Below are 27,050 nucleotides of genomic sequence, written 5' to 3' on the forward strand. Positions count from 1 at the left end.
TTATTCATTTTTACCATTAATAACACATAATCAAATCTAAGCAATTTACAACTTGACAATTTAAATGAAAAAAATATTCGATGTTTATATACGACTTTCTGATCGGAAGTACATGCATCATAAACGTATCTCCCCATGAACTTTCACCTCCAAAAGTATCCCTCCTTCTTAATATCCCAACATCCATCCTAACCCTAATTAATTTACATTCACATCACGTAATTTAATACACTAAAACAACTCAACTCCCCTCCCCCCTAACCCCAACCCCAACCCCAACTTGACGACTCACCTATTGCTACAAACACACAAAAGCATAAGTCAAGCACTTGCACTCCACAATTTAGCTTTTTTTTTTACTTCTATTCCCCTTTTTGTATTTACCAAACAAAAACAAATTTCTTATTTTCCTTCCTTTATTCTCTCCCATCCTTTTTTCATGTCTACCTAGATTTTCTCTTTCTACCAATAAAATAAAATAAAATAAATTCATCAAAAATATTCTTCAAAGATTAGACCAATGACCACCCAATACCCATCACTCTATACATTTCTTGTCTATAAAACTTTTTTTCCCTTTTTTTTTCTCCCCTAAATTTAGGTCAATTCTCCTTCTTGAATTCCCTGTTGTTTCTTTCTTCTTCCCTTTAAATTTCCCAGAAAAATCTTCACCCTTTGATTCAGCTTTTTTTCTTATATTTTCTTGAATTTTGGCTCTAATTTCTCAATTTTCTGTTGAAAAATTGCATATTTAAGGAGATTTAGCACATGGGGTCTTCAAAAATTTCAACTTTTTTTGCTCAGATTATTGGTTTGATTGATTCTTGCTGAGGTTTGAGCAGCTCGGGTTGTTTGAGAATTTTCATTTTCTTCCTAGCTGAGAATTTTTGGTAGCGAAATGGCAGCTGGTCCAATTGAGTCAACAGTGGTTGTGGTGGTGGAGGAGTCGTCTCGTCGTTTTGGAGATCTGAGAGGTGTCCAGTGGCGTGTTGATTTGGGGATTTTGCCTTCTTCTCCTTCTTCAACCATTGATGATCTTCGTCGTGTTACCGCTAACTCACGTAGAAGGTATAGAATCTGCTTTGTTTTTTTTACCCTTTTGGGGTTGTAATGCTTGTTTCTGTTGGTTTTCCTGTTTGTTGTGATAAAAAGATGGAAACTTTACATTTTCTGTTGATTTGTGAAAAAACTAGAAAACCCAACTTGAGATATGATGTAAATAGAGGCTATACAATTGTGTTGATGATGGTGATGATGTGTGGAGATGTTTGATGGTAAAGAATAGTATGTTGCTAGCAGTTGACTAATTTGATTATCTATTTATATAAACACAATTGTATTTTCTTGCAAATGCTTTTGAGATGTTCTCAGATTTTGGAAAAAAGAAAAACACATCATTAACATAATTGTTGTGTTGAGATGATCTGTTTACTTGCTTGTTTGATGCTAAAGAATAATATGATTCTAGCAGTTGACTGATTGGATTATCTTTTTTGTCATTGTTTACTTGTCAGTTTTGTGCAGAGTTGTTGTTCTGAAGTTTATTTACTTGGAAGCTCTTCTTTCCCAAGTCTAGATTTGGGATCGTAGGCTTTAGAGGCTGTTAGTTTCTCATATCTTGCGTCGAACACCTATAGAAAATTAAGGATTGAAAGCTTGTTCTTGATTGTTAGAATGCTCAGCAACTACCGCAGCTGGATTTTCCAGATTTCTAGATATATGATGTACACACACTCATTTTAATATCTTAAGCTCATTTATGAGTAAAAAAATGTTGCATCTCATCAACATGTTTTTCCTGAAATAGTAACAATGTAGATTGAATGTACTGATATAAAAATGTTATCGGTGCATTGCTCAATTTGATTGTACTGTTTCTTTTCAAAATTTTGTGATGATCCAAATTCCAGCGTGTTAGTTTCTTTTAATTTCTATTTCCTCAATATGATAATGAGGTTTGTAATGTATAATGTTTTTGTGTAACGTATTTTTGGTTGTGTAGGTATGCTTCTTTGAGAAGACACCTTCTTATTGATCCACATGTGCCTAAAGATGGAAGTAATTCTCCTGATCCTGTCATAGACAATCCACTGTCGCAAAACCCTGGTAGGATATTTGCATCATTTGTTCATTTTTCTTCTCTTTTAGCAAGTGCAATGCTGAAAATTGTTCAAACTTCACAACACCTTCAAACATTTGAAACTTTTTCAAGATTCTCTTTTGATGAAGAGTTAAGACCATCCTGGAAAACTTCATAAAAAAAAAAGACCATCCAGAAGAAACGATTATTGTGTCCTGCTCTAGAAAAGTATAGTTTCATTTTACTCGATCTTAGTTAGTAATTATTTATCAGTTCTTGTATTTCCACTTTGCATTAGAAAGTACTTGGAGAAACTGTAGCTTGCGGTTGAGTAAATGCTAATGGTGGTGTTGTAATGCAGATAGCATGTGGGGTCGCTTCTTCAGGAATGCTGAACTGGAGAAGATGGTTGACCAGGATCTTTCGCGTTTATATCCTGAGCACGGTAGCTATTTCCAGACTGCTGGATGCCAAGCCATGTTGAGGAGGATTCTGCTACTTTGGTGCCTTAAACATCCAGAGTATGGTTACAGACAAGGTAAAAACATTACATTGTCAAACTTATTATGTGCTACTGCTTACTGTTGAAGGGGAATAAGGCCTTTACTAGTCTGTGGCATCTTGCATGAGATACTATTTCAGTTCTTAAATAGTTAATCAAGATGTAAGTTCTTCAAGCTTAGAAATCAAAGAGCAGGCATTCATACCTACCCTGCCCGTCCTTTTCATAACAAATGACATGCATCTATAATGTAAGCTTAGGCTCGCCCATGTTCAATTGTATCAAGATAGTTTCTGCGAACCTATTAATTGTTCACATGCTCTATAGCTGCCTTCAAGTTTGCAGTTTGTATATCATTTATTTTTGATAACCATGGTGTCCGGGCCAGCTTGTGCGCACCTCGACTAATTCAATTGTATGCCTGCCACCTCCCACCAACAACATGCACTAGGGAACTCTATCCACCAAAGCTAGGACAAATGGGAAGAAATCACCTAGAACCTGTTACTTCATGGTTTTCGCCCACTTCATTGTTCATTGACCACTAGGCCACACCCTTGGGTGCTTGTGTAGCGGCTTATGACGTCCAAATAGCTCATTTACTCTTGATTTCATCACTCTGTGCTGTCATACCCTCCTTTTTTGGGTCCTGTACTTTGTGATCTTGAATTTATCATGTAACCTAGTGCCTTAATTGCTAACCGTCTATCATGTTTGTCTTCTCATTATTAATGGAGGAACTTTCTGCTTCTCTGTTTGCAGGAATGCATGAACTATTGGCCCCACTTCTTTATGTTCTTCAAGCTGATATGGAGCATCTTTCTGAAGTGAGGAATCTGCACGAGGATCATTTTGCTGACAAATTTGATGGATTCTCATTTCATGAAAATGATTTGACATATAAGTTTGATTTTAAAAAGTTTTCGGAATCTACGGAAGATGACATTGGATCTGAGAAGAGTCCAGGGAGAATTACTAGTTTAACTGAACTTGATCCAAAGGTTCAAGCAGTTATTTTATTTAGTGATGCATATGGTGCTGAAGGTGAGCTTGGTATTCTTCTATCTGAGAAGTTCATGGAGCACGACGCGTATTGTATGTTTGACGCTCTGATGAGTGGAGCTGGTGGTGCTGTTTTTATGGCACAATTTTTCTCTCCTGCACCATATGGTACTTCACATACTGGATATCCCCCTGTTATTGAAGCCTCGGCAGCATTATACCATTTGCTTTCACTGGTTGATTCCTCCCTCCACAGTCATCTTGTCGAGCTAGGAGTTGAACCGCAATATTTCGCACTTCGCTGGTTACGAGTACTATTTGGACGTGAATTTGCACTTGAAGACTTATTGATAATCTGGGATGAAATATTTGCGTGCGATAACAAGAAGTTGGGAAAACCTTGTGAAAATGATGGTGACTCCAGCTCTGGAGTCTTAAATTCATCCAGGGGAGCATTTATATCAGCTTTTGCTGTTACTATGATACTTCATTTGAGGTCTTCGTTGCTTGCGACGGAGAATGCTACTAAGTGCCTCCAGAGATTGCTAAATTTTCCAGAAGATATAAATCTGGGAAAACTGATAGCCAAGGCAAAATCATTGCAGGCTCTGGCAGTGGATGCCAACAGTTCAGCCCCAGTAATTGATTATACTGGAGACTATGGTAGAAGTCAGTCAACGGTTATAAGAGGTCACAGCCATTCAGTTGATTTAAGTTCCCCAAGAACTCCACTTGGCTCCTTAGTACCTGAAAGCTACTGGGAAGAAAAGTGGAGAGTTTTACACAAGGAAGAAGAGAGCAAGAAAAATAGTGCTGAGAAACAAGTTCCAACCCGAAGAAAAGGTTGGTCTGAGAAAGTGAAAATGCGTCTTACCAGAACTGAGTCTGATCCAACCCCATCTGCAGTTGATAATGGAAGAAAAGTTTCCAAGTCATCAGTGAGGAGAAGTTTGTTGAAAGATCTTGCTCAGCAGCTTGGCGCCGATGAAGACGCAGAAAAGCTTATTGATGATGAAATTAAGGAGCAAGAAGTTCCAGTTGACATTGTCGGGCAAGAAGATAATGATGGAAATTTTACTTGCACATCTGAACAGTCGGACTCCACTGGAAGTGCCGCTAGTGAACAGAATTCTTCTATCTTCTCAGATCCCCAAAGTCCTATTAGTGATGCAAATGATCATGGAAATAGATCTGAAAGAAGTAGTGTTGCATCAAATTTCTCTGCCGATGAAAATGATGCTGATGGCTATAGTGCTGAGGTATCTTGTACTAATATGGAAGTTCCACCTCTCCCTAGTTCTGATCCCCCTCAGGAGACCTCGGTAAAATCTGAACAAAGTGTTGACTCTGTGGGAAAAGGTCCAGCTGGCATGAAGGAGCGGAAACTTCTATCTGGTAAATTTCAGTGGTTATGGAAATTTGGACGAAATGGTGGGGAGGGGACATCCGAAAAGGGGGTCTGTGATTCCACAAAAGCTGACAATTGTGGGAATAATCCCGATGATCCTGCTGTATTGTCAACCGCTGATACATCTAATAACAGTGGAATTAGCAAAGGAGAATCTGTAGACCAGAATTTAATGGTTAGTCTGAGAAATCTCGGACAGTCTATGCTTGAGAACATCCAGGTAAAGACTAATATCTTGCTTAACTTGTGTACGTTGTTTGATTTTTATGATTTTGAAAGTATCCATTGTGGACATAACTTTGTCATCCTATTTAGCACCCTCAGCTTACTGAAGGCAAAGATACTATGCATCCATTTGTTACACAATGTGATACAAAGTATCCATTTGATTTCCGTCATTTCGATCACATGCAATATTAGCAGTCTGTTTATGGTATATACACAATGTGATACAATTCACTCATCATTAATCACTCATCATTTGTGCAGGTGATTGAATCAGTCTTTCAGCAAGATCGCGGTCAAGTTGGAACCTTAGAAAACCTTTCGAAAAATGTTCTAGCTGGTAAAGGACAAGTAACAGCCATGGCAGCTCTCAAAGAGCTTCGGAAAATCAGTAACATCCTCTCAGAGATGTAAGGAGACATAGAGTTCGTTAAGTATGTACATAGGTCTAGTAATTTAAAATGTTTCAATTGCAGAATAATCAAAGTCTTATTCGGCTTCTCATATCTCAACTGTGAGTGATTCAAAATTTTGATATGTATCCAGGATCTTATATGTAAATACAAAATCCCCTTCATGTATCATTTTTCATTTATGAAATGTAGCAGTAGATGATATTTCTGTCCAGACAAGTTACTTTTCAAGTACAAGCAACGAGGTAACTGAGTCTGATAAGTTGATGGTTAGCGTATACTAGCCAACTTATAACGATTCTTTTGATCTGGAACCAAGGATTTTGTACCGTAGGTCTCGAATTGTTTGAGATTGAGGCATAATTGATCAAATTACACTAAAATGGGGGAACATGTTACATGCTTTCTGCCTTATCATAACCAATTAGTTGAGTCTAATAGATGTATTAATGGTAAAAGTTACCCTTAACGAGAGATCTCAAGTTTGACCCCTAGTCCAGCCTCTTCAACCATCCATGAAGCTTGTTTTGGTGCAATGTCCTACATTTGTCTCTCTTTACCATAGTACATACGCAACAAACATGTACTACGTTGTACAACGCTACTGATAATCTGTCATTTCAACAGATTAGCTCCATCATGGGATCATCAAGGATTTCAAACAGAGATGGAATGAATTGACATCGACAGTCAACAATCAAAGTAAAGAAATTCTTCACATTGGGATAAAGATTTATATTTCTATACCAGTAAAGATATACTTGTACATTTGCCAGTGCATCTAAGATACAATATGAGGCACTAAAGGTCACATAGTACTGATTGACAACCTTTATAAAGAGTGAATATCCAAGCAGCTAATATTGGTTTTTCATTGTTGTTTTCATACCTCAATACCGAGCTTTAGCTAGTTTCTTCTGTTGCTTGGCACGTTCAACAGATTCTTGGATCTGTCGGTCATGCTCTCTAATTATTCTATCCACATCGATTGGTTTTGATGCAGATGGAAGTGGACCAAAATATTGATCGTCTTCCACCAAGTCAAGGCCATCTGATTCGTGCATTTTATCTGATGGAACAGGTAATGGACCTGACCACTTTTACTTTCCTTTGATATCATGAATTGGTTCTGTCCTTATCTCTCTCTGAGTATAATTCTCTGAGCCCTCTTTTCTGCTGGACACCTGAAAAAATGTAGAAGAGTTTGTTCCTTCATTTATAACACCTCCTGAGACATATTCATTTGTTTTTTCAAGCCTATTCCAGGTTTCTGAATGGGCAATGAGTTGTCTTCTGTCTATGTTACTCTTTAATTCTGCATTAGCTTCAGGTGCTGGAACTGCCCTTACACTTTTATCTCGTGCATAACTCCGGACCCTACTCCCCTTGATTTCAGTCTTTTTTGCATCGATCTCTTTGCTGGGGGGGCATTGTGGCAAACTTGAGGGATCACAAGCAAATGGTTCTGTTGTGAAAAACTCATTCTGAAGAGCAAGAGCTGCAGTCCCTCTATATTCAGCTATTATGGAAAGTAAGGTGTCCATTAGTCCTACAGTAGCTGCAGGAAGATCATGAAAGGTCGTGTGAAGAATCCGTCTATAAGGCTCTATTGGCTTCAACATCTCTGCATTGGTCAATTTAAATTTTTGCCAAAAATCATCAGATGGAGAACCACAGAGCTTGAAGATTTTATGCAGTTGCTCAACTTCAGTTCTACCAGGCATAATTGGCTTGCCAGTAAATAGTTCACCAAGTACACAACCAACACCCCATAAATCAACTCCAACTCCATAATAATTTGATCCAAGCAAAAGTTCCGGTGGCCTATAGAAGAGAGTTACAATCCGGCTAGTTAAGGGGATGCTTTGTTCTGGATCAAAAAATGTTGACAGCCCAAAATCTGAAATTTTCAAGATACCATCTTTATTAACTAACAGGTTAGAAGTCTTTACATCTCGATGCAAGATACCACGGCTATGGCAGTGATCAAGCCCTTTAAGCAGCTGGTTCATGTAACATTTGATTTCAGGTTCAGAAAACTTGACACCTTCTTGTTCTTGAATTGCCTTGAGATCATATTCCATGTAATCAAAAACAAGGTACAAACTAAAGGACATTTTCGAGGTAACTACACCTTCCAATTTGATAACGTTCGGGTGATCACCAAGACTTCTCAATATAATGATCTCTCTTGCGATAAACTTGACACTCTCGGGATCAAAATTGTCAAAACGAACCTTCTTCAGAGCAACAACCTTATTGAGCAAACAATCGCGAGCCTTGTAGACATTACTATAAGTTGGCTAGTTTACGCTAACCATCAATTTATCAGACTCAGTTACCTCGTTGGTTCACCTTCAATGCCTTTTGTTACTTCTGGTACACTGATTTTTTTCCGGAATTACCGGTACCGGTCCGTCCCGTGGTGCCCGGTTCCGGTCCGGTTCCGGTAGTCCCGGTTCCGGTCCCATTGCCAGCCATAGGTTGAGTTGTCCTATCAGTTCCCTATAAATAATCAATTTGCAAATACATACATACTTGTTACTCCTTTCCTTCCATCCCAAAATAAGTGTCGTTTTGGCAACAATTTTTTTTATCTCAACGTAAGTGTCAACGTAGGAATTCAAAACAAAAATTAGTAAGTTTTAAGAAGTTCAACATAATATTAGATTGACATAATACATGTAAACACACGCTTTAGCTTGGCCTTAGCTAGCATCTATGTAATAGTTGTAAACAAAGACTTGGTATAGTCAATATTGATCATTTACATTCTTATTTCTTGGTCATTGCACCAACTTATATGTATTAGTTTGATGTTCTATTTAGCATCTCAAGATGTTCAACTTATTAGAATATAATGCACATCTCACATACTCAGTACATTCAAAGTATTGAATGCACACTTTTTATGCCTACATTTTTCATATGATGTAGATTCAGATGCTCATTATTAGGGAACTTCCAACCAACAGGTGATGAGTCCTCTTTATTCGAGGATTGAACCAGTTTATGTATTCTATAATTATGCTTCCACTTAGTCATTTTGGCATGTTTATATTTAGATGTTCATGACTTATGCATATATCAAAGGTTAGCTTTGACGACTTGTAATTTTAAGCACCGTGCTATATTTAGGGTCTAGTCTCTAAGCGTGACAATTGTGTCTATCCTATCAGAAATTAAGTGAGCTGGTTGAAGTTGTTGTTCATAGTTGCCAATTATGCTTGTATGTTTTTCATCATATCTATTTCATACAACCTAAAGCTTTTTTTCCCCACTATAATCATACTTGAATCTCCATTACATTCTTCTGGATTATTTGTTGCCAATTAATTGAGGAGCACAATAAGCTCATCGTAAGTTTTCTCCAATATCGATTCTTGTCAAACTTTAACTTTCAAAATTAAGAAACACACTCATTATTCTTCTGATCACCGCATAAATTATGACACCCATCCCCGCATGTCACATATATCATACAAAAGCTATTGAAATGGGTAAAATAGGAAAAAACACGCAGAAATTACAAAACGATCATGACTGTTGTTACAATTATGTATTTTTTAAAATAAAATTATTTAAAAAAAAATTCAAGATACAAAGCATTATATATATAAAAAATTTAATATGTGTCCTTAGTTATTCTACAAAGAAAATTAACATATTTAGAAATTACATCAAAGTTCTTTGTATGCATCGTAACAATTTCAATACTAAAAATTATATAGTAGGAAAATGATAGCCTTACCTTTACTGTTTTTCCCCCTTAACTTTACTATTTACATACTAAAGATTTTCGTATCCTAAGATTTTTAGTAGAATAATTATTGCCTTACCATTATTTTTATTTGTTTTTGGAATGTAATATGAAAAATATTTACTCATTTATGCCAAACTATTAGATAGATACCTTTTAATTACTAAGCTATAATTAAGTAATTACATTCTCACCTAATTAATAAATAAATTTCCAAAACTCACACATTTTTTTGGTTGTAAATAGCCATTCGATTTGTTCTTTCTACACTAGTGAAACAATTTTTCTCTTATAACATTTTATTTTTTCTTGTTGGTTATCTTCCCGTTCTTTATTATTGTCAGCAAGAGAATTTTTTTTTTCTTATTTTTCCTTCTATTATCTAAACCAGTAAACTGAATATCTGTTATAACTTTTTTCCTGTCCTTATTTGGTTTATTTTCTAGTTCTTCACTCTTTTCCATAAGAGAAAATTTATTCTCATTTTGTTCTTATGATTTCTTTGTGGAAACAAATTTTCTCTTATAACATTTTATTTTTCCTTGTTGGTTATCTTCCCGTTCTTTATTATTTTCAGCAAGAAAAATTATCTTTTTCTTCTTCTTATTTTTCCTTCTATTTTCTAAACCAGTAAACTAATTATCTGTTGGGTTATGAATGGGTGATTAGAGCGTCATGTGGAAGCTTACAATTGCAAATCATGAGTGATAAATTAGATAACAAAAACTAATACTAAAAATCAAAATACTATTATATGAAAACTAATATAAAGAAAAACATTAAAACTGTAGAGAGAAAAATCTCCCCATAAACTAAACTCTTAAGCGTCTACATTGTGGATTCTATTGTGTTGTGTTAGAAGAAACAAACCTATATTTATAGAGTTCTAAAACCTTTTCCTACTAGAAAAGGATCCCAACCAAAACCTTTTCCTAAAAGGAAAGAATAAACCAAATATGGAGAGAATTACATTTTTCCTTTCAGAAAAAAGTGGAAGCAATTATGGTAATGCTTCAATTTTCCTTCAAGGTAAAAATAAAGCTCAAATATGGTAAAAAAATCAGAGCAAAACCCAAACAAATCTCCCCTTTTGGCTGGATTTTCTTGACAAAACTTGATTCTTCTTCTTCAACTGCATGATAATCTTTGTTCTTCATATAATCTTCATCACAGTTGTTTTCCATGGTTAAAAATAAAGTTTAAAATATATGGGTTAAAAATGGCTTAAAAATATTTTATTTTTATTTTCAAAGATGTATCAACAGGAATGTGAAAATATGGTTGAAACTTCTTCTCTACATGTAGGTTGACAAAAATCTTCATTATCATCAAATTGATTACAAATTGATTTGAAACTTGAGTTTGTCTTCAACCTCCTTCAAGTATTAGATCATTGAATCATGTGCTTTGGTACCACTTGTTGGGTTATGAAAGGGCGAATAGGGTGTCATGCAAAAGCTTACAATTGCAAATCATGAGTGATAAATTAGATAACAAAAACTAATACTAAAAATCAAAATACTATTATATGAAAACTAATATAAAGAAAAACATTATACTGTAGAGAGAAAAATCTCCCCATAAACTAAACTCTTAAGCGTCTACATTATGGATTCTATTGCGTTGTGTTAGAAGAAACAAACCTCGTAAAATATTTTCTTTTTATATTCCAAACATTTTCTTTTTATATTCCAAACACAATTTATTTAACCTCGTGAAAACATTTTCTTTTTATATTTCAAACACAATTTATTGAAGTAGTTCGTATGTTAATGCATTGGGAAAATAAAAAAAATATTTGAAGTCTTTGATGCAATTATGTTTTGTTCACTATTAATAACATTATAATACTATTTACTTAAATATTATTTGCACTAATCTTTTACTCTTCTTTATAGTTTTATATTTTTTATTTGCATTGAATATTCACTATCATAAATCTTATTTAAGTACTTAAATCCATAGGTCTTATACTTTTTCTATTCATAACCTCTAAATATTAATTTAATACTTTAATATATCTTTTGATATTCCCCCATTTTTATCTATATGAATTTATCTTCTTGCTTTCATGAGACCAAATCCAAAGCTATTCATTTCATTCTACAATTGTTACATTCTCACCTAATAAATAAATAGCTTTCCAAAACTCAAATATTTTTTTGTTATAAATAGTCATTTGATTTGCTCATTATGTACCAGTGAAACAAATTTTCTCTTATAATGTTTTTCTTATCCTTTATGGTTATCTTTCAATTCTTCACTATTTTCAACAAGAGAAATTATCTTTTTTCTTATTTTTCCTTCTATTTTATAAACCAGACAAACAAATTTTCTGTTATAACTTTTTTCCTGTCCATGTTTGGTTATATTAGCTAGTTCTTCACTCTTTTCCTTAAGAGAAATTATATTCTCATTTTTTTGTGATTTCTTTATAGATGCTTTTGTGTTTTTCTATAAGGAAAAATATAATTTTTTTATGTTGATTGTTTTTATCTTATTCTAATATTTTTTTATTATTATTTTTAAGTTTGCTTGATCTTTTTGAAACCTCTACATTAGTTTTAGGGTTTAAATTGAAACTTCTACATTCGTTTTAGGGTTATATTTAATTTCTTTTATTCTTATGAGCTTGCTAGCCTCATGCATGATCACTATATGTGCTACAAGTAAATGCTTTACTATATGTGATATTTTTTAGTTTTTCCACCAAAATTTGCTATAATAGTTTTTTGTTAGAATGACCAGAAAACTTTTCTAGAGCACTCAAGTGGAACTAATAGATTTCTTTTCATTATGGTTACACAATGTTGTCCTCCGGAGCCATCCGTATGAGTCCTCTACATAGGTTTCCTGATCATTCAGGTGTGAAATCGATAGAATAAATTTAAGTGGAAAAAAATTAAAAGAACCTCTAAAAGAATCATTTTTCCATGAATCAACATGCAGTCCTCCTTCCATGCATCACATGTTTTGTTTTGCATTCCAAGTCCTCACTATATAAAGTATGCTTCCCCAACAACTTCTAAATCCCACAAAGTATATGAAAATATCAACTAGAAGATTAAGTTTTGAAAAAATAATACTAATATAAACAAAAGATGAAATGGTAGACAAGACATAATAAGATGTCAAATATTAAATGATGTAATGCTATCTAGGCAACTTATTAAGGTTCAATTTGATGGTCCATCTTCCTTTTGCAAATTTTCTCTATCTTCGTATTTTCAAGAATATATCATGTATTTTATGCTTATAGGAACAAATGGAACATCATGCATGCTTGCTAGAGAACACGTAGAACCTCTAGATGCAGAAGCAACTAACAAAAGGGGAAAATTGAAATTTCATGCAGATAATAGCTTAGTTCTTTGTATGTAATATCAACAGAAAAAAAAATAATCGAGAACACATCATCCTCCCAAGATCCATTCTATTTTTGTTTCACTAGTCACCAACACAATTACATTCTATGTACATGAATTATAAAAGTCACAATTTAAAATCACCTTTTTAGAAATTCTTCACTTTAAGAAGGGAGTATTCTTAAGTGTTAGTTAGTAGAGTATCATTTTGATTGGGGAGAACTCACATACGCATACATTTTATCCATCAAAACTCACATTTGGCATTAAAAAAATCAGATTTAAACACACATGATTAATGAAAAAACAAACAATTATTTGTATTATAAACTTTTGATATCTTTAATTTATAGGTGATTGCATGTTGGAGGTGTTCTAGTGTAGATAGAAATTGCATGTTGAACATTGTAGATGGTATCTTAGGAATCCTTGGGCGATCCGAGAAGCTTGGAGGGTATGATGAAATCATGTATGGATTGAGTCAAGGGGGGTAAGTAAGAGTTTTTCAGATGGTCCACTAAAATGGCTAAGGGGCCAAGGGCTAGGGTTTTGTTGTTATGAGATCTTGAGAACGGTGATGGACCGATTAATAGAGATAGTTGGTAGATTTGAATTTTGCATTGTAATCAATAAGGTAATTCTAGTGTTTGGTAAGATGGATAGGCTTGGGAAGCGTTCATGTGATACGGTGGGGGAGGTTAGGTTGTGAGAAAATTAAGGGGGTTGAATGGATCCAAATGTTGGAGTTGGAAACGGAATGAGGAAAGAAGGTTTGGAATAGAGTATATGGATTCATGGTTGGTATACCTATTAATAAGTAATGTTGTTAAAGGGTCGGGGTTGTATGACTTCAAGTTATGTGGTGGATTCGGGTTGGCTGTTGATGCCTATAAGTACGTGTTATTTGTACTGCTACTACTCTTACTATATCACTTAATATAGTATGGTTGCAGGATCAATAATGCTTCCTAGGTGACGACGATGGTGATCTCTGACAACTTCAACTCCTCTCGTACTTAGTGTGGGAGTAGTCTTCTTTTACTTTTTTGTAATCTCTTAATTACAAGCTCTTGTACTTGCTTAAACTAGCTCCCTGGGAGGGTTCTCGTTGTATTTTTTTAAAAAAAGATCATTGTAATCAAGGTCGAGATTGTTTTTGTTATTTTATTAAGGTGATATATTATGTTTCTACATACTTCCACATTTCAGGTTCTTTAATTTGATAATGTGGGTTCTCATATCTAAGTATTAGAGTAGGTTTCTGTATGACCTGGTAGTTGGGTCGTGAAAATTTGATATCAGAGCCTAGGTTACCAATCTCCAGTAGAGAGCAAATGTCAAATAGAGTCCTGCAAATAGGTGTGTTGACGTTCACATTTAATCTTCGTGAAGCTATGAAGCATTCTAGGAAATTTTACCAATCCTTTCATTCTTTTTATGCGGTCTATTGCTTGCTTGTATGGGTTGCAATTGGTATCTCTTGATTCAAATTGGTGTCCCGACAAAGTAAATTAAAAGTCGTTATCTCCGACTAAAACTATCATGATCCAAGGTAGCCCTTAGGTGTAACATGTCGTCTAAGACCCCGAGAGGCCCCATACAAGCCACTTAGCTTTCATCATACAAGATAATAGAATAAAAGAATAAAAATACAGTTTCAACATATAAAAGTTTTATAGAGAAAATGGAAGTCTAAACATCGTCTCAAAACCATCTAGTACATAAGAGTTTATCGGGGGCGTAGCTCGTACATCAAGTTCCAAAATTGAAAGTAAAGATAAAAAGGGAAAATCAATCTCGGTCCTCGGGTAATGAGGACTCACCAATCTCCAAGCTTCTATATGATATCCCTAGCCACGAAGGTGTGAATCAGTAAGGTCAGACCCTAAATTTGGAAAGAATGTCGGCAAGAGTATGTGTTAGTACAAAATATGTACTAAGTATGATAGACATGCATAAAACATTCAAATACATACTTACAGAGAGATATAGTTTTAAAGGTATGCATTGATCAAGCTAAGACGTGAAATAAGAGGTTAAATACATGAATCATTAAACATGGTCAATGCCCATAATCATCATCTAAAAACACATATAAGATACTTCTTGAAGTAACCTTAGTCCATCATAGCATGCTTGTGGGAAGTAGACTTAACCAACATATATGACCATGTAAGCTACTAACATGGAATCTGGTGTCTCCCACACCGAAAAGGGTTGTTCCACTTGCCAAGGTAAAGACCATAAATTCTAGCTTATGTAGATCCACTAACTAATGTCTATCTAGATAATCCTATGTTGGCACATAGTTATGGGACACGGGTAATCGCCATGTCACGCCCCGAGCTACCCTCGAGACGCGGACAAGGGACCTAGGACCACAAGTGATCCCAAGCTAACCCTGCTGGCATGATCATGAGCATACTAAAGATAATAAACTGATGCGGAAGCTAAATCATAACACTACAAGAAATTTGAATATTAAGGACGAATTATTTTATCACTTAAAAATTATATTTCGTCACAAAAATAAATTTATGACAAAAAATATTTCGTCAATCTTTCGTCTCTAAACTCTCGTCTCTAATAGTATATAAAGACAATTTAGCGTGTCGTCACTGAAAGTCTTATATTAACTACAAAAAGAATATTTGTCTCCATATGCATAGTATTTGCAACGAACTTATTTGTCATAAAAATGTAAATATTTTGTAGCTAAAAATGTCACATCGTCACTAAATGTGTGTCTAATAATGACAAAATTTATTTGTCACTAATTATTAATTTAATTTGTGACGATCTTGATCGTCTTTAACGTTATGCATAATTTGTAGTAAAAAGAATAAGATTCCATCACTAAAAGATAACAATTTCGTGGTTGAAAAAATATTTTTGACAGATAATATTTTTCAAGATCTAATACTATTAAAGATCAATTAATAAAAAATAGTGCGGTAAATAGTCATATCAATTATTGTTTATTTAATTGGTGTGCTTAATTCAAATATGACAAGTGAAAACGAATAAATAAATAAATAAAGTAATACATGTTATTAGCTCTTATATTAAAAATGTTTTTTTATTTCACTTGCTTATTGTGTAAATTAAGAAAATTAATTATTTTCAAGTAATTATATGAAATACTAATAGTTAATCTAAAAATTTCAAATATAATTAACAGTTTCAACATGTTAGATCTTCGTCATTAAATATATTATAGTCTTTAAAATATTTTGTAATATCAGCTTGCTTGAAAAAAAAATATTTTTGTTTTGTTATTGTCACGACCCGATTTATCAAGTCATGATGGCACCTACTATAACCCGCCAGCAGGTAAGCCAACCCGTAACCCGGAACAACAAGTAATGGGTCTGAGGGTAGAAATTAAACAAGAGTAGGCAAATAACAATATAAACAGGCGGACGCAAACCAAAAACATATCTACAAATAAAGATCCCTCCCAGAACCTGGAAGTCACTAGTACAGAGCTACTACTAAATGAGTACAAGTCCCAAAACTGGACAATAGAGGCTGGACTGTCTCGAAAGGAAAAAGACAAGTCTATATATATAGATGGAGACTGAAATAGTACAAAACGCTGTGTGCTCACCCCCGTCTCCGGATAAGTATACTCCAAGCTCGATCAACGTTGGCTACTAGTGCTTGGACCTGCATCACAAAATAGATGCAGAGCGTAGCATGAGTACCAAAACAACAGGTACCCAGTAGGCATCATCGGCCGACTGAGCAAGATAAGNCTTAATTGTTGTCGGAGTGACTGACGGATTGGACCTACGGTCTGCACTCAATCTACGGTCCGTCGATTGGGTCCGTAGGTCGAGTCTGCCCAATAGGGCTTCACTAAAACGAGCACAATTTTTACTCGGAGGTCGGACTTTAGCAAACTCGGTGGCGTTGGAAAGATAATTCAATTATCTATCGTATCATAGGTCATGGGACACACAATTCTTTTTGTGCTAAAATTTATGACCATCTGAAGTTGATCCATCATTAATTTTTAGCTAACTGGCTGCTGATCCTCATCTACGGTCAGACCTACGGACCTTGGATTGATTGACGGTCCGTGCTGGTCAACCTTCAATCGGGACTGAAGCTGGGATTTTGGGGCATCGATCCATGGACATGAACTACGGTCCGTGACCTGACCTACGGACCGTAAGTCTGGCCGTGGGTCAACACTTAGCCAAATTTTCTGACTGAGTTCTGGGGAAGTTTTCTGTCACGAACCACGGACCTGCAGGACGGACTGTGGGTCCATCTACGGTCCATGGATGTGTCCATGAGTGCCACCTGTAACACCAGAAATCTGAAATCTTTATTTTCGGATACGGGGTGTTACATTATCTCCCCCTTGGGACCATTCGTCCTCGAATGAATACTAATCTAGCTAAATTAGAGGGAGAGGGCTGCAATCCCTACCACTAAACACTGAGAACTAAATTTGTAACTGAACTGAGTTCCAAGAACATGCAAATACGCTGAAAATGCAAGTACAAACTGAAGGAACATGATTCTAAGACTGAATTTTCGCATGAGTGACTGAAAAACTGAAGAGGAACTATTACCTCAAGCTGGAATGGAATCAGAAGGAAAGATGTGAGGATACTTGGACTTCATAGTTGCTTCTGCTTCCCAAGTAGCTCCCTCTACTGACTGACTCCTCCACAAAACCTCGACCGAAGCGACTTCTTTATTTCTCAACCTTCTAACCTGACGATCGAGAATCTCAATTGGTACATCCTCATAAGAAAGGCTATCTTTCACGGCCACACTCTCTAATGACGCTATGGATGCTGGATCACCCACACACTTCTTCAAAAGAGAAATGTGAAAGACTGGATGCACTGCTGCTAAGTCTGCTGGCAACTCTAACTCATAAGCCACTTTACCAATCCTTTTTAAGATCCGGTAAGGGCCTACGTATCTGGGACTGAGCTTCCCTTTCTTGCCAAATCTCATCACCCCTTTCATAGGTGACACTTTCAGGAAAACTCAATCATCAACTTGGAACTCTAGTTCCCTTCTTCTCACATCTGCATAAGACTTCTGGCGACTCTGGGCAGTCTTAAGTCTATCTCTAATGAGTTGCACTTTCTCCATAGCATCAAGGACTGAATCTGGTCCTATCAAGGTTGCTTCACCTACTTCAAACCAACCAACTGGAGATCTACATCTACGCCCATACAATGCCTCATAAGGGGCCATCTGAATGCTGGAATGGAAACTATTATTGTAGGCGAACTCAATAAGAGGAAGGTGATCATCCCAACTACCCTTGAAGTCGATCACACAAGCTCTCAACATGTCTTCTAAGGTCTGAATGGTACGCTCTGCCTGACCATCCGTCTGTGGATGAAATGTTGTGCTAAGGTTAACCTGAGTACCAAGACCTTTCTGAAATGACTTCCAGAAATGAGGGGTAAACTGAGGACCTCTATCTGAGATGATAGACAAAGGAACCCCATGCAATCTCACAATCTCATTAACGTACTGCTTGGCGTAATCCTCCGCCGAATCTGTAGTCTTGACCACCAAAAAAATGAGAAGACTTAGTAACCTATCAACAATCACCCAAATGAAGTCATGCTGTCTGCGAGTACGAGGTAAACCTGTGATGAAGTCCATGTTGATCACTTCCCACTTCCAGGTAGGAATGTCAATCTTTTGAGTCATACCTCCTGGTTTCTGATATTCTACCTTTACTTGCTAGCAATTGGGGCACTTAGCCACAAAGTCGGCTATATCTCTTTTCATACCATTCCACCAATAGACTTCCCGCAGATCGCGGTACATCTTAGTGGCGCCTGGATGAATAGAATATCTGGAGTTATGGGCTTCTGCAAGAATATGCTGTCTCAACTCGCCCACATTAGGAACATATAATCGCCCCTGGTAGCGAAGCACACCATCTCCCCCTTGGGAGAAAACCTCCACTCTTTGATTGTGGACTGCACCCTTAAGCTCAAGCAAAATTGGATTACTGTCTTGCTTTTCCTTAACCTCAACTACCAAAGAAGATTCTACCCCATTCTGAACCGTTACACCACCATCTGATATGTTCATAAGACGAACTCCCAGGCGAGCAAGTCTGTGGACATCCTTTGCTAGCTCTTTTCTTTCTTCCTCAACATGTGCTACACTACCCATAGATAGTCTGCTAAGGGCATCTGCTACTACATTCGCCTTACCCGGATGGTAATGCACGCTTATATCATAATCTTTGAGGAACTCAAGCCACCTTCTCTAGCGAAGATTCAACTCTTTCTGGGTGAATACATACTGGAGGCTTTTATGGTCTGTGACCACATCTACATGAACACCATACAAGTAGTGTCTCCAAATCTTGAGTGCAAACACCACTGTAGCAAGCTCGAGGTCATGAGTCGGATAATTCTTCTCATGTACCTTAAGCTGTCTAGAGGCATAAGCTATAACCTTACCTCGTTGCATCAACACACAACCTAGGCCGACTCTGGATGCATCACAATAGATCACATAACCATCTGAACCCTCTGGTAGAGTCAAGATAGGAGCTGTAGTCAACCTAGTTTTCAATTCTGCGAAGCTTTTCTCACAATTATCTGACCACTGGAACTTAACCTTTTTTTGAGTCAACCTAGTCGATGGTGAGGCTGTGGATGAAAATCCTTCCACAAACCTTCTATAATAACCTGCTAGACCCAAGAAACTTCTGATATCTGTAGCTGTTGTTGGTCCATTGTTTCACTGTTTCTATCTTCTGGGAATCTACTCGAATTCCTTCACTAGACACAATATGCCCAAGGAAGGCAACTGATTGTAATCAAAACTCGCACTTGTTAAATTTTACAAATAACTGGCGATCTTTGAGAATTTGCAGAACAACTCTCAAATGACTAGCATGTTCTTCTTCATTCCTAGAGTAAATGAGGATATCATCAATAAAGACGATAATGAACAAGTCCAAGTACTGCTTGAACACTTTGTTCATCAAATCCATGAAAGCTGCAGAAGCATTGGTTAGTCCAAATGACATGACTACAAATTCATAATGACCATACTGAGTTCTGAAGGCTGTCTTCGAAATGTCACTATCTCTGACTTTAAGCTGATGATAACCCGATCTGAGGTCTATCTTTGAGAAATGACTAGCACCCTGAAGTTGGTCAAACAAGTCATCAATCCTGGGGATGGGATACTTATTCTTGATTGTGACCTTGTTCAATTGCCTATAATTAAGGCATATTCTGAGAGAACCATCTTTCTTCTTTACGAACAACACTGGTGCACCCCATGGCGAAATACTAGGTCTGATGAAGCCCTTATCTAGAAGGTGTTTCAACTGTTCTTTCAATTCTTTAAGCTCAGCTGGAGCCATTCTGTAAAGAGGAATAGAAATAGGCTGGGTATCTGGAAGGAGATCAATTCCAAAGTCGATTTTCCTTTCGGGAGGAACTCCGGGAAGATCATCTGGAAACACTTCTGGAAACTCATTAACCACTGGAACTGACTCAAGCGTTGCGGTTTTAGAACTAAAATCCTTAACCCGAACTAGATGATAGAGATAACCCTTAGAGATCATCTTTCTGGCCTTAAGGTAAGAAATGAATCGACCTATAGGCGCTAAACTACTACCCTTCCATTCTAGGATTGGTTCATTTGGAAACTGAAAATGAACAATCCTAGTTCTACAATCGACTGAGGCGTAATAGGAATGTAACCAATCCATGCCTAGAATGACATCAAAGTCTACCATTTCTAACTCTACAAGATCTGCTGAGGTGACTTTCTGAGAGACTTTGATAGGACAATTTCTGTATACCCGTCTAGCTATAACTGGGTCACCGACTAGAGTAGAGACTGAGAAGGGTTCTGAGAGAGTTTCTGTCACGACCCGAGCCTACACCCTGGACGTGGCCGGCACTCGAAGACCATTGCTGGTCCCCAAGCGAACCCTCATCCTGGCTGACTACAAGTGTAAAACTGATTCAAGCATACAAAGCTTAAAAACTGAAATAAAAGTTCATAAGACTTAAATACAAACTTTAAGTCCAAAGAAAACTATGTATAATAAAATATATACAACTCGCCATAAAAAGGCAACTTTAGTCTTTAAAACATTTAACAAAATAAATGAAGACTTCTAAAACTCTACTGTCTATCTATAAAGCCTCTAAATGACAATGATGGAAGTCTGGACAAAACCCACGACCTCCTAACAACTGAAAGTAAATGGAATCCTCCGGAAGCAATGAGGCTCACCATAGCTAACTCGAACTCTCGGATGTATCAACGAAGCTCCTGTTGATGATCCTGAATACCTATGTCTGCATCATGAAAAGATGCAGGCCAAATGGCTCAGTACGTGGAATGTACGAGCATGTAAGGGGAATTCTAAAACATAAACATAAGCTTGAAACTTGATAAAAAGGAAACATACTTGCCTCTTTTCAATCTTACTTAACTCAAGGAATACTCCAAACTACTCAAACTTACTCAACTCAGAAGTACTCAAGGATAAGATACTCAACTCAGAGATTAGATACTCAACTCAAGGATATGATATTCGACTCAAAGATATGATATTCGACTCTGGATACTCAACTCTGGATACTCAACTTTGAATACTCAACTCAATATGACTGAACTCATTTCAACATAAAGCAATTTAAAACAAGTGCAATATAAAGAAACAAACTGTTTAAAAACATGCTGTGAAATCTGTGTGTATGCAAGGATACAACATAACTCTGAAATGTATATAAAAATACAATAAACTGATGTATATAAAAATACAATAACTTCTGTGGGAGTTTCTCTAACCGACAACCATCACATAAGAGCTATAGTGATGATACAGCGATCTACCTCACGCTGCCAGCGCATCCTATACCCGGCCAAAGGTATAGGACCTGAACTGCCTAATGGATCCACTAGTCTATTTCGAAAAAGGTTCATCTAAAAAGTATGACCCTTTTCTACCCATGGTGGCTACATGGTTTATGGAGGCTGTGAGTTGTCTAAACTCTCCCCCATATCGGTGCTCAATACTACTCCCAAAAATATACTAGCTCTTATGTTTTAAAAACATACTTCTTTCTGCTGATTTGAGATAATTGCTCAAAAACTTAGCTCAAAGGCTATCTTGGAAATCTCAGTTTCCCTGCTTGCTTCATTTAGAAAGCTATTACTCTTTTCTGAAAACTAGCCCGAAGGCCCTTTGGAAATCTCAGTTTCCGTTCTTATTTAAATGTGAAAACATTTATAAACTCTTTGGGAATACTTAGTCCCCATATACTTTTGAAGAAAAAGACTTCAAACTTTACTCTTTACTCTTTACTGAACTCAAAACTTAAGTCTTAAAACAAAGTTAAAACGTTTGTAAAAGACTTCTTAAAATATGGTTCATACCGAATTATGGACATGAACTACTCAATGCAAGGTTTTCAATAACCATAGATAGAACTCAAATACTTGGAACTCAAGAACTTCAATGATATTACTAATTTCAAGAATGCTCAACTCAGAGGGTTCGTGCGGAATTATAAGCATGAACGACTCAACTCAAAGACTCAAAGATACTTCTCTTCTCAAGACTGCTCGACTTATAGGATTCATGCGGAATTATGGGCATGAACAATTCAACTCAAAGACTTTATGGGTAACATGTAATAGTCCCATGCTTAGAAATATAATCTCAAAGGGGATTAGGAACTCAATACTCAAGACTTAGAACTTGAAGATACTACTCCTCTCAAAGATACTCAACTTCTGGAGTTCATGCGGAATTTATGGGCATGAACGACTTGACTCGTAGGTCTACATAACATTATGAAACTCATGTATGTGACTCTTCTCATTCTCTGACTTACTTCCTCAAAACTTAGTTCAAATCGATAGTTGATCTCAAAGGATTCACAATTGAACTCAAAGGCTTCCTTGAACTCTACTCTTAACTCTCTCTTGAATTTGAATTATGAATTCAAGAGTTATGATTCATGATATGAAGGATCTCAATAACAATATAGCTATTCGATAATTAGGAATATAACTTTTAAAAGAAACGTGAATTCAAGAACTCAAAATCAACTTATCTCAAGAATACTCAAATCTAGGGAAAGTTTCCTAGATTACTCTTTTACTGATCTGAAAGTAGATGTAGGGTGTGAGGACGAACTAGTCCAACACTATGATAGCCTTACATACCTAGAAGAACAAGATTATTGAAGAATCTTGAAGAATCTTTAAGAATCTTGAAGAAGAACTTGATTAGAAGCCTTGAAACCCTAGCTTGAAGGTAAACAATCAAGAAGACCTTTCTTGAGATTCTCGAGTTAGTTTCTTAAAATCTCTATAGCCAAAAATTATGATTTTCATGAGTGAAGATGAAAATCTGATTGTTTTGAGCTTTTTATTAGTCAAGAAATTCGTTGATGGTTTTCTTGGAGGTAAAAAGACAAAAACCGATTATTTTCAATATTTTCCCGTCGGCTAATTCGTAACAGCACTGTATAGGTTACTAAAATAGTCATAACTTTTTACTCAGATATTGGATTGACGTGAAATTGGTGGGGTTGGAAAGTAGATTCAATTACCTTTAATTGGATAGGTTATGGCTCACGTAACTCTTAATATTCTAAGAGATATGGTCGTTTAAAGTTGACCTAAGCAGAATCTTACTTCAAAACTTAATAAACTTCAAGAACTCATCAAGAACTTAAATCCATAAATTTCAAGAACGAAATTACGCTGAATAAATCATGATTGGCGTGTGGGTGAAAGAACCCAACACTATGGAAGCTTACATACCTCTTAGGGATTAAACCCATGGCGAAAATCCGCAACAAGATGCAAGAATCTCGACGAACGCTTTCATCCTTTCTCTTTTCTCCTCTTTTCTCTTCTTCTTTTCTCTTCTTGAATTCTCAACTAAAACCCTAGGCGTATTTTAGGATTATAAAACTGAACCTAATAGGATTAGACCCTTAAAATATTACTAAAAACGAAATAAATCTGATTGGGTAAGGAAAAGACCAAACTACCCCTCTAAAACCCGGTTTTGACTTTCCTTAACTGGACAGCCTAACTTCAAAAGGCCATAGCTCACTCATCCGACCTCGAAACTTATTAAACTCGGCGGCTTTGGAAAGATAATTCAAAGATGTTTCCTACGGTATCTGATAGAACGCCTAAATCATCCTGAGCTAGGAGTTATGGTCGTTTGAAGTCAACCCAAAACTCATACTTAGCTTAACTTGTAAAATTTCAGATTTTGCTATTTCCAATTTAATTCTTTTTGGAACTCAAGGTGCTACATCTAGTGACTTTAACATTTAAAAAATTTTAATTCCTCAATAAAATCTTACTCACTACGATGAACGGTTCGAGTCTTAGTTCAAAAATTTTCTGGGGTGTTACAGTTTCTGGACTAACACTGAATTGGACTGCTATGAAATGAGTCATAAAAGATAAAGTAGCCCCTGAATCTTTCCGCTGAGTGTACCATATGTGAGCCACATCCTTAAGCTGGTAGGATGCCAACTCAACCCTACCATTATCAGTCACTTGCATCACTCCAAAGATTTTCTTAACCTCATCAATGAAGTTTTTTGGGTCTTCACCAACTTGTGACCTTAAAACTTAGGCGGATTCATCCTTATAAAAATCGCAAACTTTAGCTGCCACTGATCCACCATTTCTATTAGTAGGAACTGGAACTTGCTGATTGTTCTCGTTGGTCATACCTGAGCCAAAAACTAAATTGGCATTCCGAAACTCTGCATTCAAAACTTCCTGATCTAGGACTAGAGGAACTGCGTTTGCATTGCGTGCATTAGCATTCCTTGCCTAAGCTCTATGATGAGGCATGATCTTAAGCGCACAACGATGGATTAGAAAGGTAATCATACCAACGCACGATAAGAATATCAAGAAAGTAAAGTTTTCCTAAAACACTTCATAGCCTCCCTCTCATTAGATGTGGCGCACTTCACACCCATGAAAACGACTCTACATAGTGCGGCTTTTCAGACATCCTACGACTCTTAAACCTAATGCTCTGATACCAAGTTTGTCACGCCCCGAGCTACCCCCGAGACGCGGACAAGGGACCTAGGACCACAAGTGATCGCAAGCTAACCCTGCTAGCATGATCATGAGCATACTAAAGATAATAAACTGATGCGGAAGCTAAATCATAAATAAATTGAAGAGATGGGGAATACCCATATACTATAACTGAGATATATGAAAACTGGTGAGTTTAATACAAAGAAGTTATTAACTCAATAATAAGTTGAATCTAACTATGTCTGAAATAAGCCTCCAAACTGATTAGAAATGTTGGGACATGCCCTAACTAGATTTAGCAAAACTGAAACTAAAGACTAAAATCAATAAAGGTAAACATGTCACTAGTCCTCGAATAATGAGGACTCACCACTGATGTTGCTGAACTGAAGATCGGGAACCGATCTAAGCGTGATCTGGATGCTGAGAACCTGAACCTACATCACGAGAAGATGTAGCGCACATATGCATCAGTATTTGAAAGATACTGAGCATGCAGGATAGAGTAAAGCTGAAATAACATATAACTGAATAAATCAAATAAAGCAATGAAATAATCTAAACATGATACAGATACTGAATGTTGAGCTAACTAAATTCAATGACCAATTTATAACATGCTGAGACTGAATACTGAATATACTGATAAATGGTCAATGCAATAGAATCTGATTGAACTGTGGGAGCTACTAATAACCGACATAAAACCATATGAGCTAAATGTGGAGTCCGATGTGTACGCCCCATCGAGACGACCCAATATACCCTGCCAGAGGTATAGAGGCATGCTGGCGTGATCACTAAACTGATGTTGCCCACAGAGGGGACTTACACCTACGTGGCTCGTAGTTCTGGGACTATATGGGTACGTTGAACCCTAGTCCAACTCAGTATTATGCTACTCCCAGTGAATTAAGTGGTTAACTGGTTATGACTGAATTTCTGTAAATANGATTGAACTGTGGGAGCTACTAATAACCGACATAAAACCATATGAGCTAAATGTGGAGTCCGATGTGTACGCCCCATCGAGACGACCCAATATACCCTGCCAGAGGTATAGAGGCATGCTGGCGTGATCACTAAACTGATGTTGCCCACAGAGGGGACTTACACCTACGTGGCTCGTAGTTCTGGGACTATATGGGTACGTTGAACCCTAGTCCAACTCAGTATTATGCTACTCCCAGTGAATTAAGTGGTTAACTGGTTATGACTGAATTTCTGTAAATACTGGATAGCTCAAAAATGAACATGCAAACTGAGAATGCCACAATTACTCTGATAATGATGCATTCATAAACTGAGGCATATAAAACTGAATACTAAAATATGTGACCTAGCATGTGTAATTCAAGAACTGAAGAAATACATAGCTAGGGTTCTGAAATTCATGCAATAAACTGAGAAATAACATGATAATCTGATTTGGAACATTTAAATAACTAATTCATGATGATCTGCTGTAATTCTAGAAACCCTAGGTCTGTTCATAATCATGGAATCAAGAATCTGACTGAATTCTAGGGACCTAATGGTCAAAAGGAACCCACTAGTGAAATCCCACATACCTGGTGACGAATACCACGGAGAAATCTTTTGATTTCGGGGTTGGAACTGATGGAACCTTGCTGCGTTCTAGAACTAGGGTTCTTGACCTTTTTCTTCTCTCTTGCTTCTAATTTTCTAAGTTTTGATTAATGATTTTGACTAAGGTAAGTTCTAGTTATGTTTCTAGGCTTAAACTGACTAAAATCTCATGATTTAGGGTCTAAACGACGTATCTTAGGGGTTAAAAGAAATAGGAAAAGACCAAAAGACCCCCGACTTAATTGTTGTCGGAGTGACTGACGGATTGGACCTACGGTCTGCACTCAATCTACGGTCCGTCGATTGGGTCCGTAGGTCGAGTCTGCCCGGTAGGGCTTCACTAAAACGAGCATAACGTTTTACTCGGAGATCGGATTTTAGCAAACTTGGTGGCGTTGGAAAGATAATTCAATTATCTATAATATCATAGGTCATAGGACACACAATTATTTTTTGTGCTAAAAGTTATGACCATCTGAAGTTGATCCATCAACAATTTTTAGCTAACTAGCTGCTGATCCTCATCTACGGACAGACCTACGGACCGTGGATCGATTAACGGTCCGTGCTGGTAAACCTTCAATCGGGACTGAAGTTGGGCTTTTGGTGCATCGATCCACGGACACGAACTACGGT

At 36.6% G+C, this 27,050-nt stretch overlaps 2 protein-coding genes across 3 annotated transcripts in view; one reads left to right on the forward strand and one right to left on the reverse strand.

The window, feature by feature from the left end:
* The first annotated feature begins 560 nt into the window (after positions 1-560).
* Positions 561-5,798, forward strand: LOC125875755 (uncharacterized). Its single transcript, XM_049556785.1, has 5 exons — positions 561-1,068; positions 2,003-2,106; positions 2,442-2,618; positions 3,345-5,212; positions 5,482-5,798. Exons 1-5 carry the CDS (start codon positions 899-901, stop codon positions 5,629-5,631), a joined length of 2,469 nt encoding a protein of 822 aa, XP_049412742.1. The 5' UTR covers positions 561-898; the 3' UTR covers positions 5,632-5,798.
* A 612-nt stretch (positions 5,799-6,410) lies between these two features.
* The window catches only part of LOC125875760 (probable serine/threonine-protein kinase At1g54610), an 81,434-nt gene continuing 60,794 nt past the window's right edge, over positions 6,411-27,050 (reverse strand). Inside the window, exon 2 of one of the 2 annotated variants that reach the window (XM_049556792.1) lies at positions 6,411-7,764. In XM_049556792.1, the coding sequence (XP_049412749.1) occupies positions 6,731-7,764 (1,034 nt within the window). In that variant the 3' untranslated portion in view covers positions 6,411-6,730. The remainder of the gene's footprint in view (positions 7,765-27,050) is intronic. The other variant, XM_049556793.1, reaches the window with a different exon arrangement.

The sequence above is a fragment of the Solanum stenotomum genome, chromosome 9, assembly GCF_019186545.1.
Source record: "Solanum stenotomum isolate F172 chromosome 9, ASM1918654v1, whole genome shotgun sequence".
In the NCBI taxonomy this organism is placed as follows: domain Eukaryota; kingdom Viridiplantae; phylum Streptophyta; class Magnoliopsida; order Solanales; family Solanaceae; genus Solanum; species Solanum stenotomum.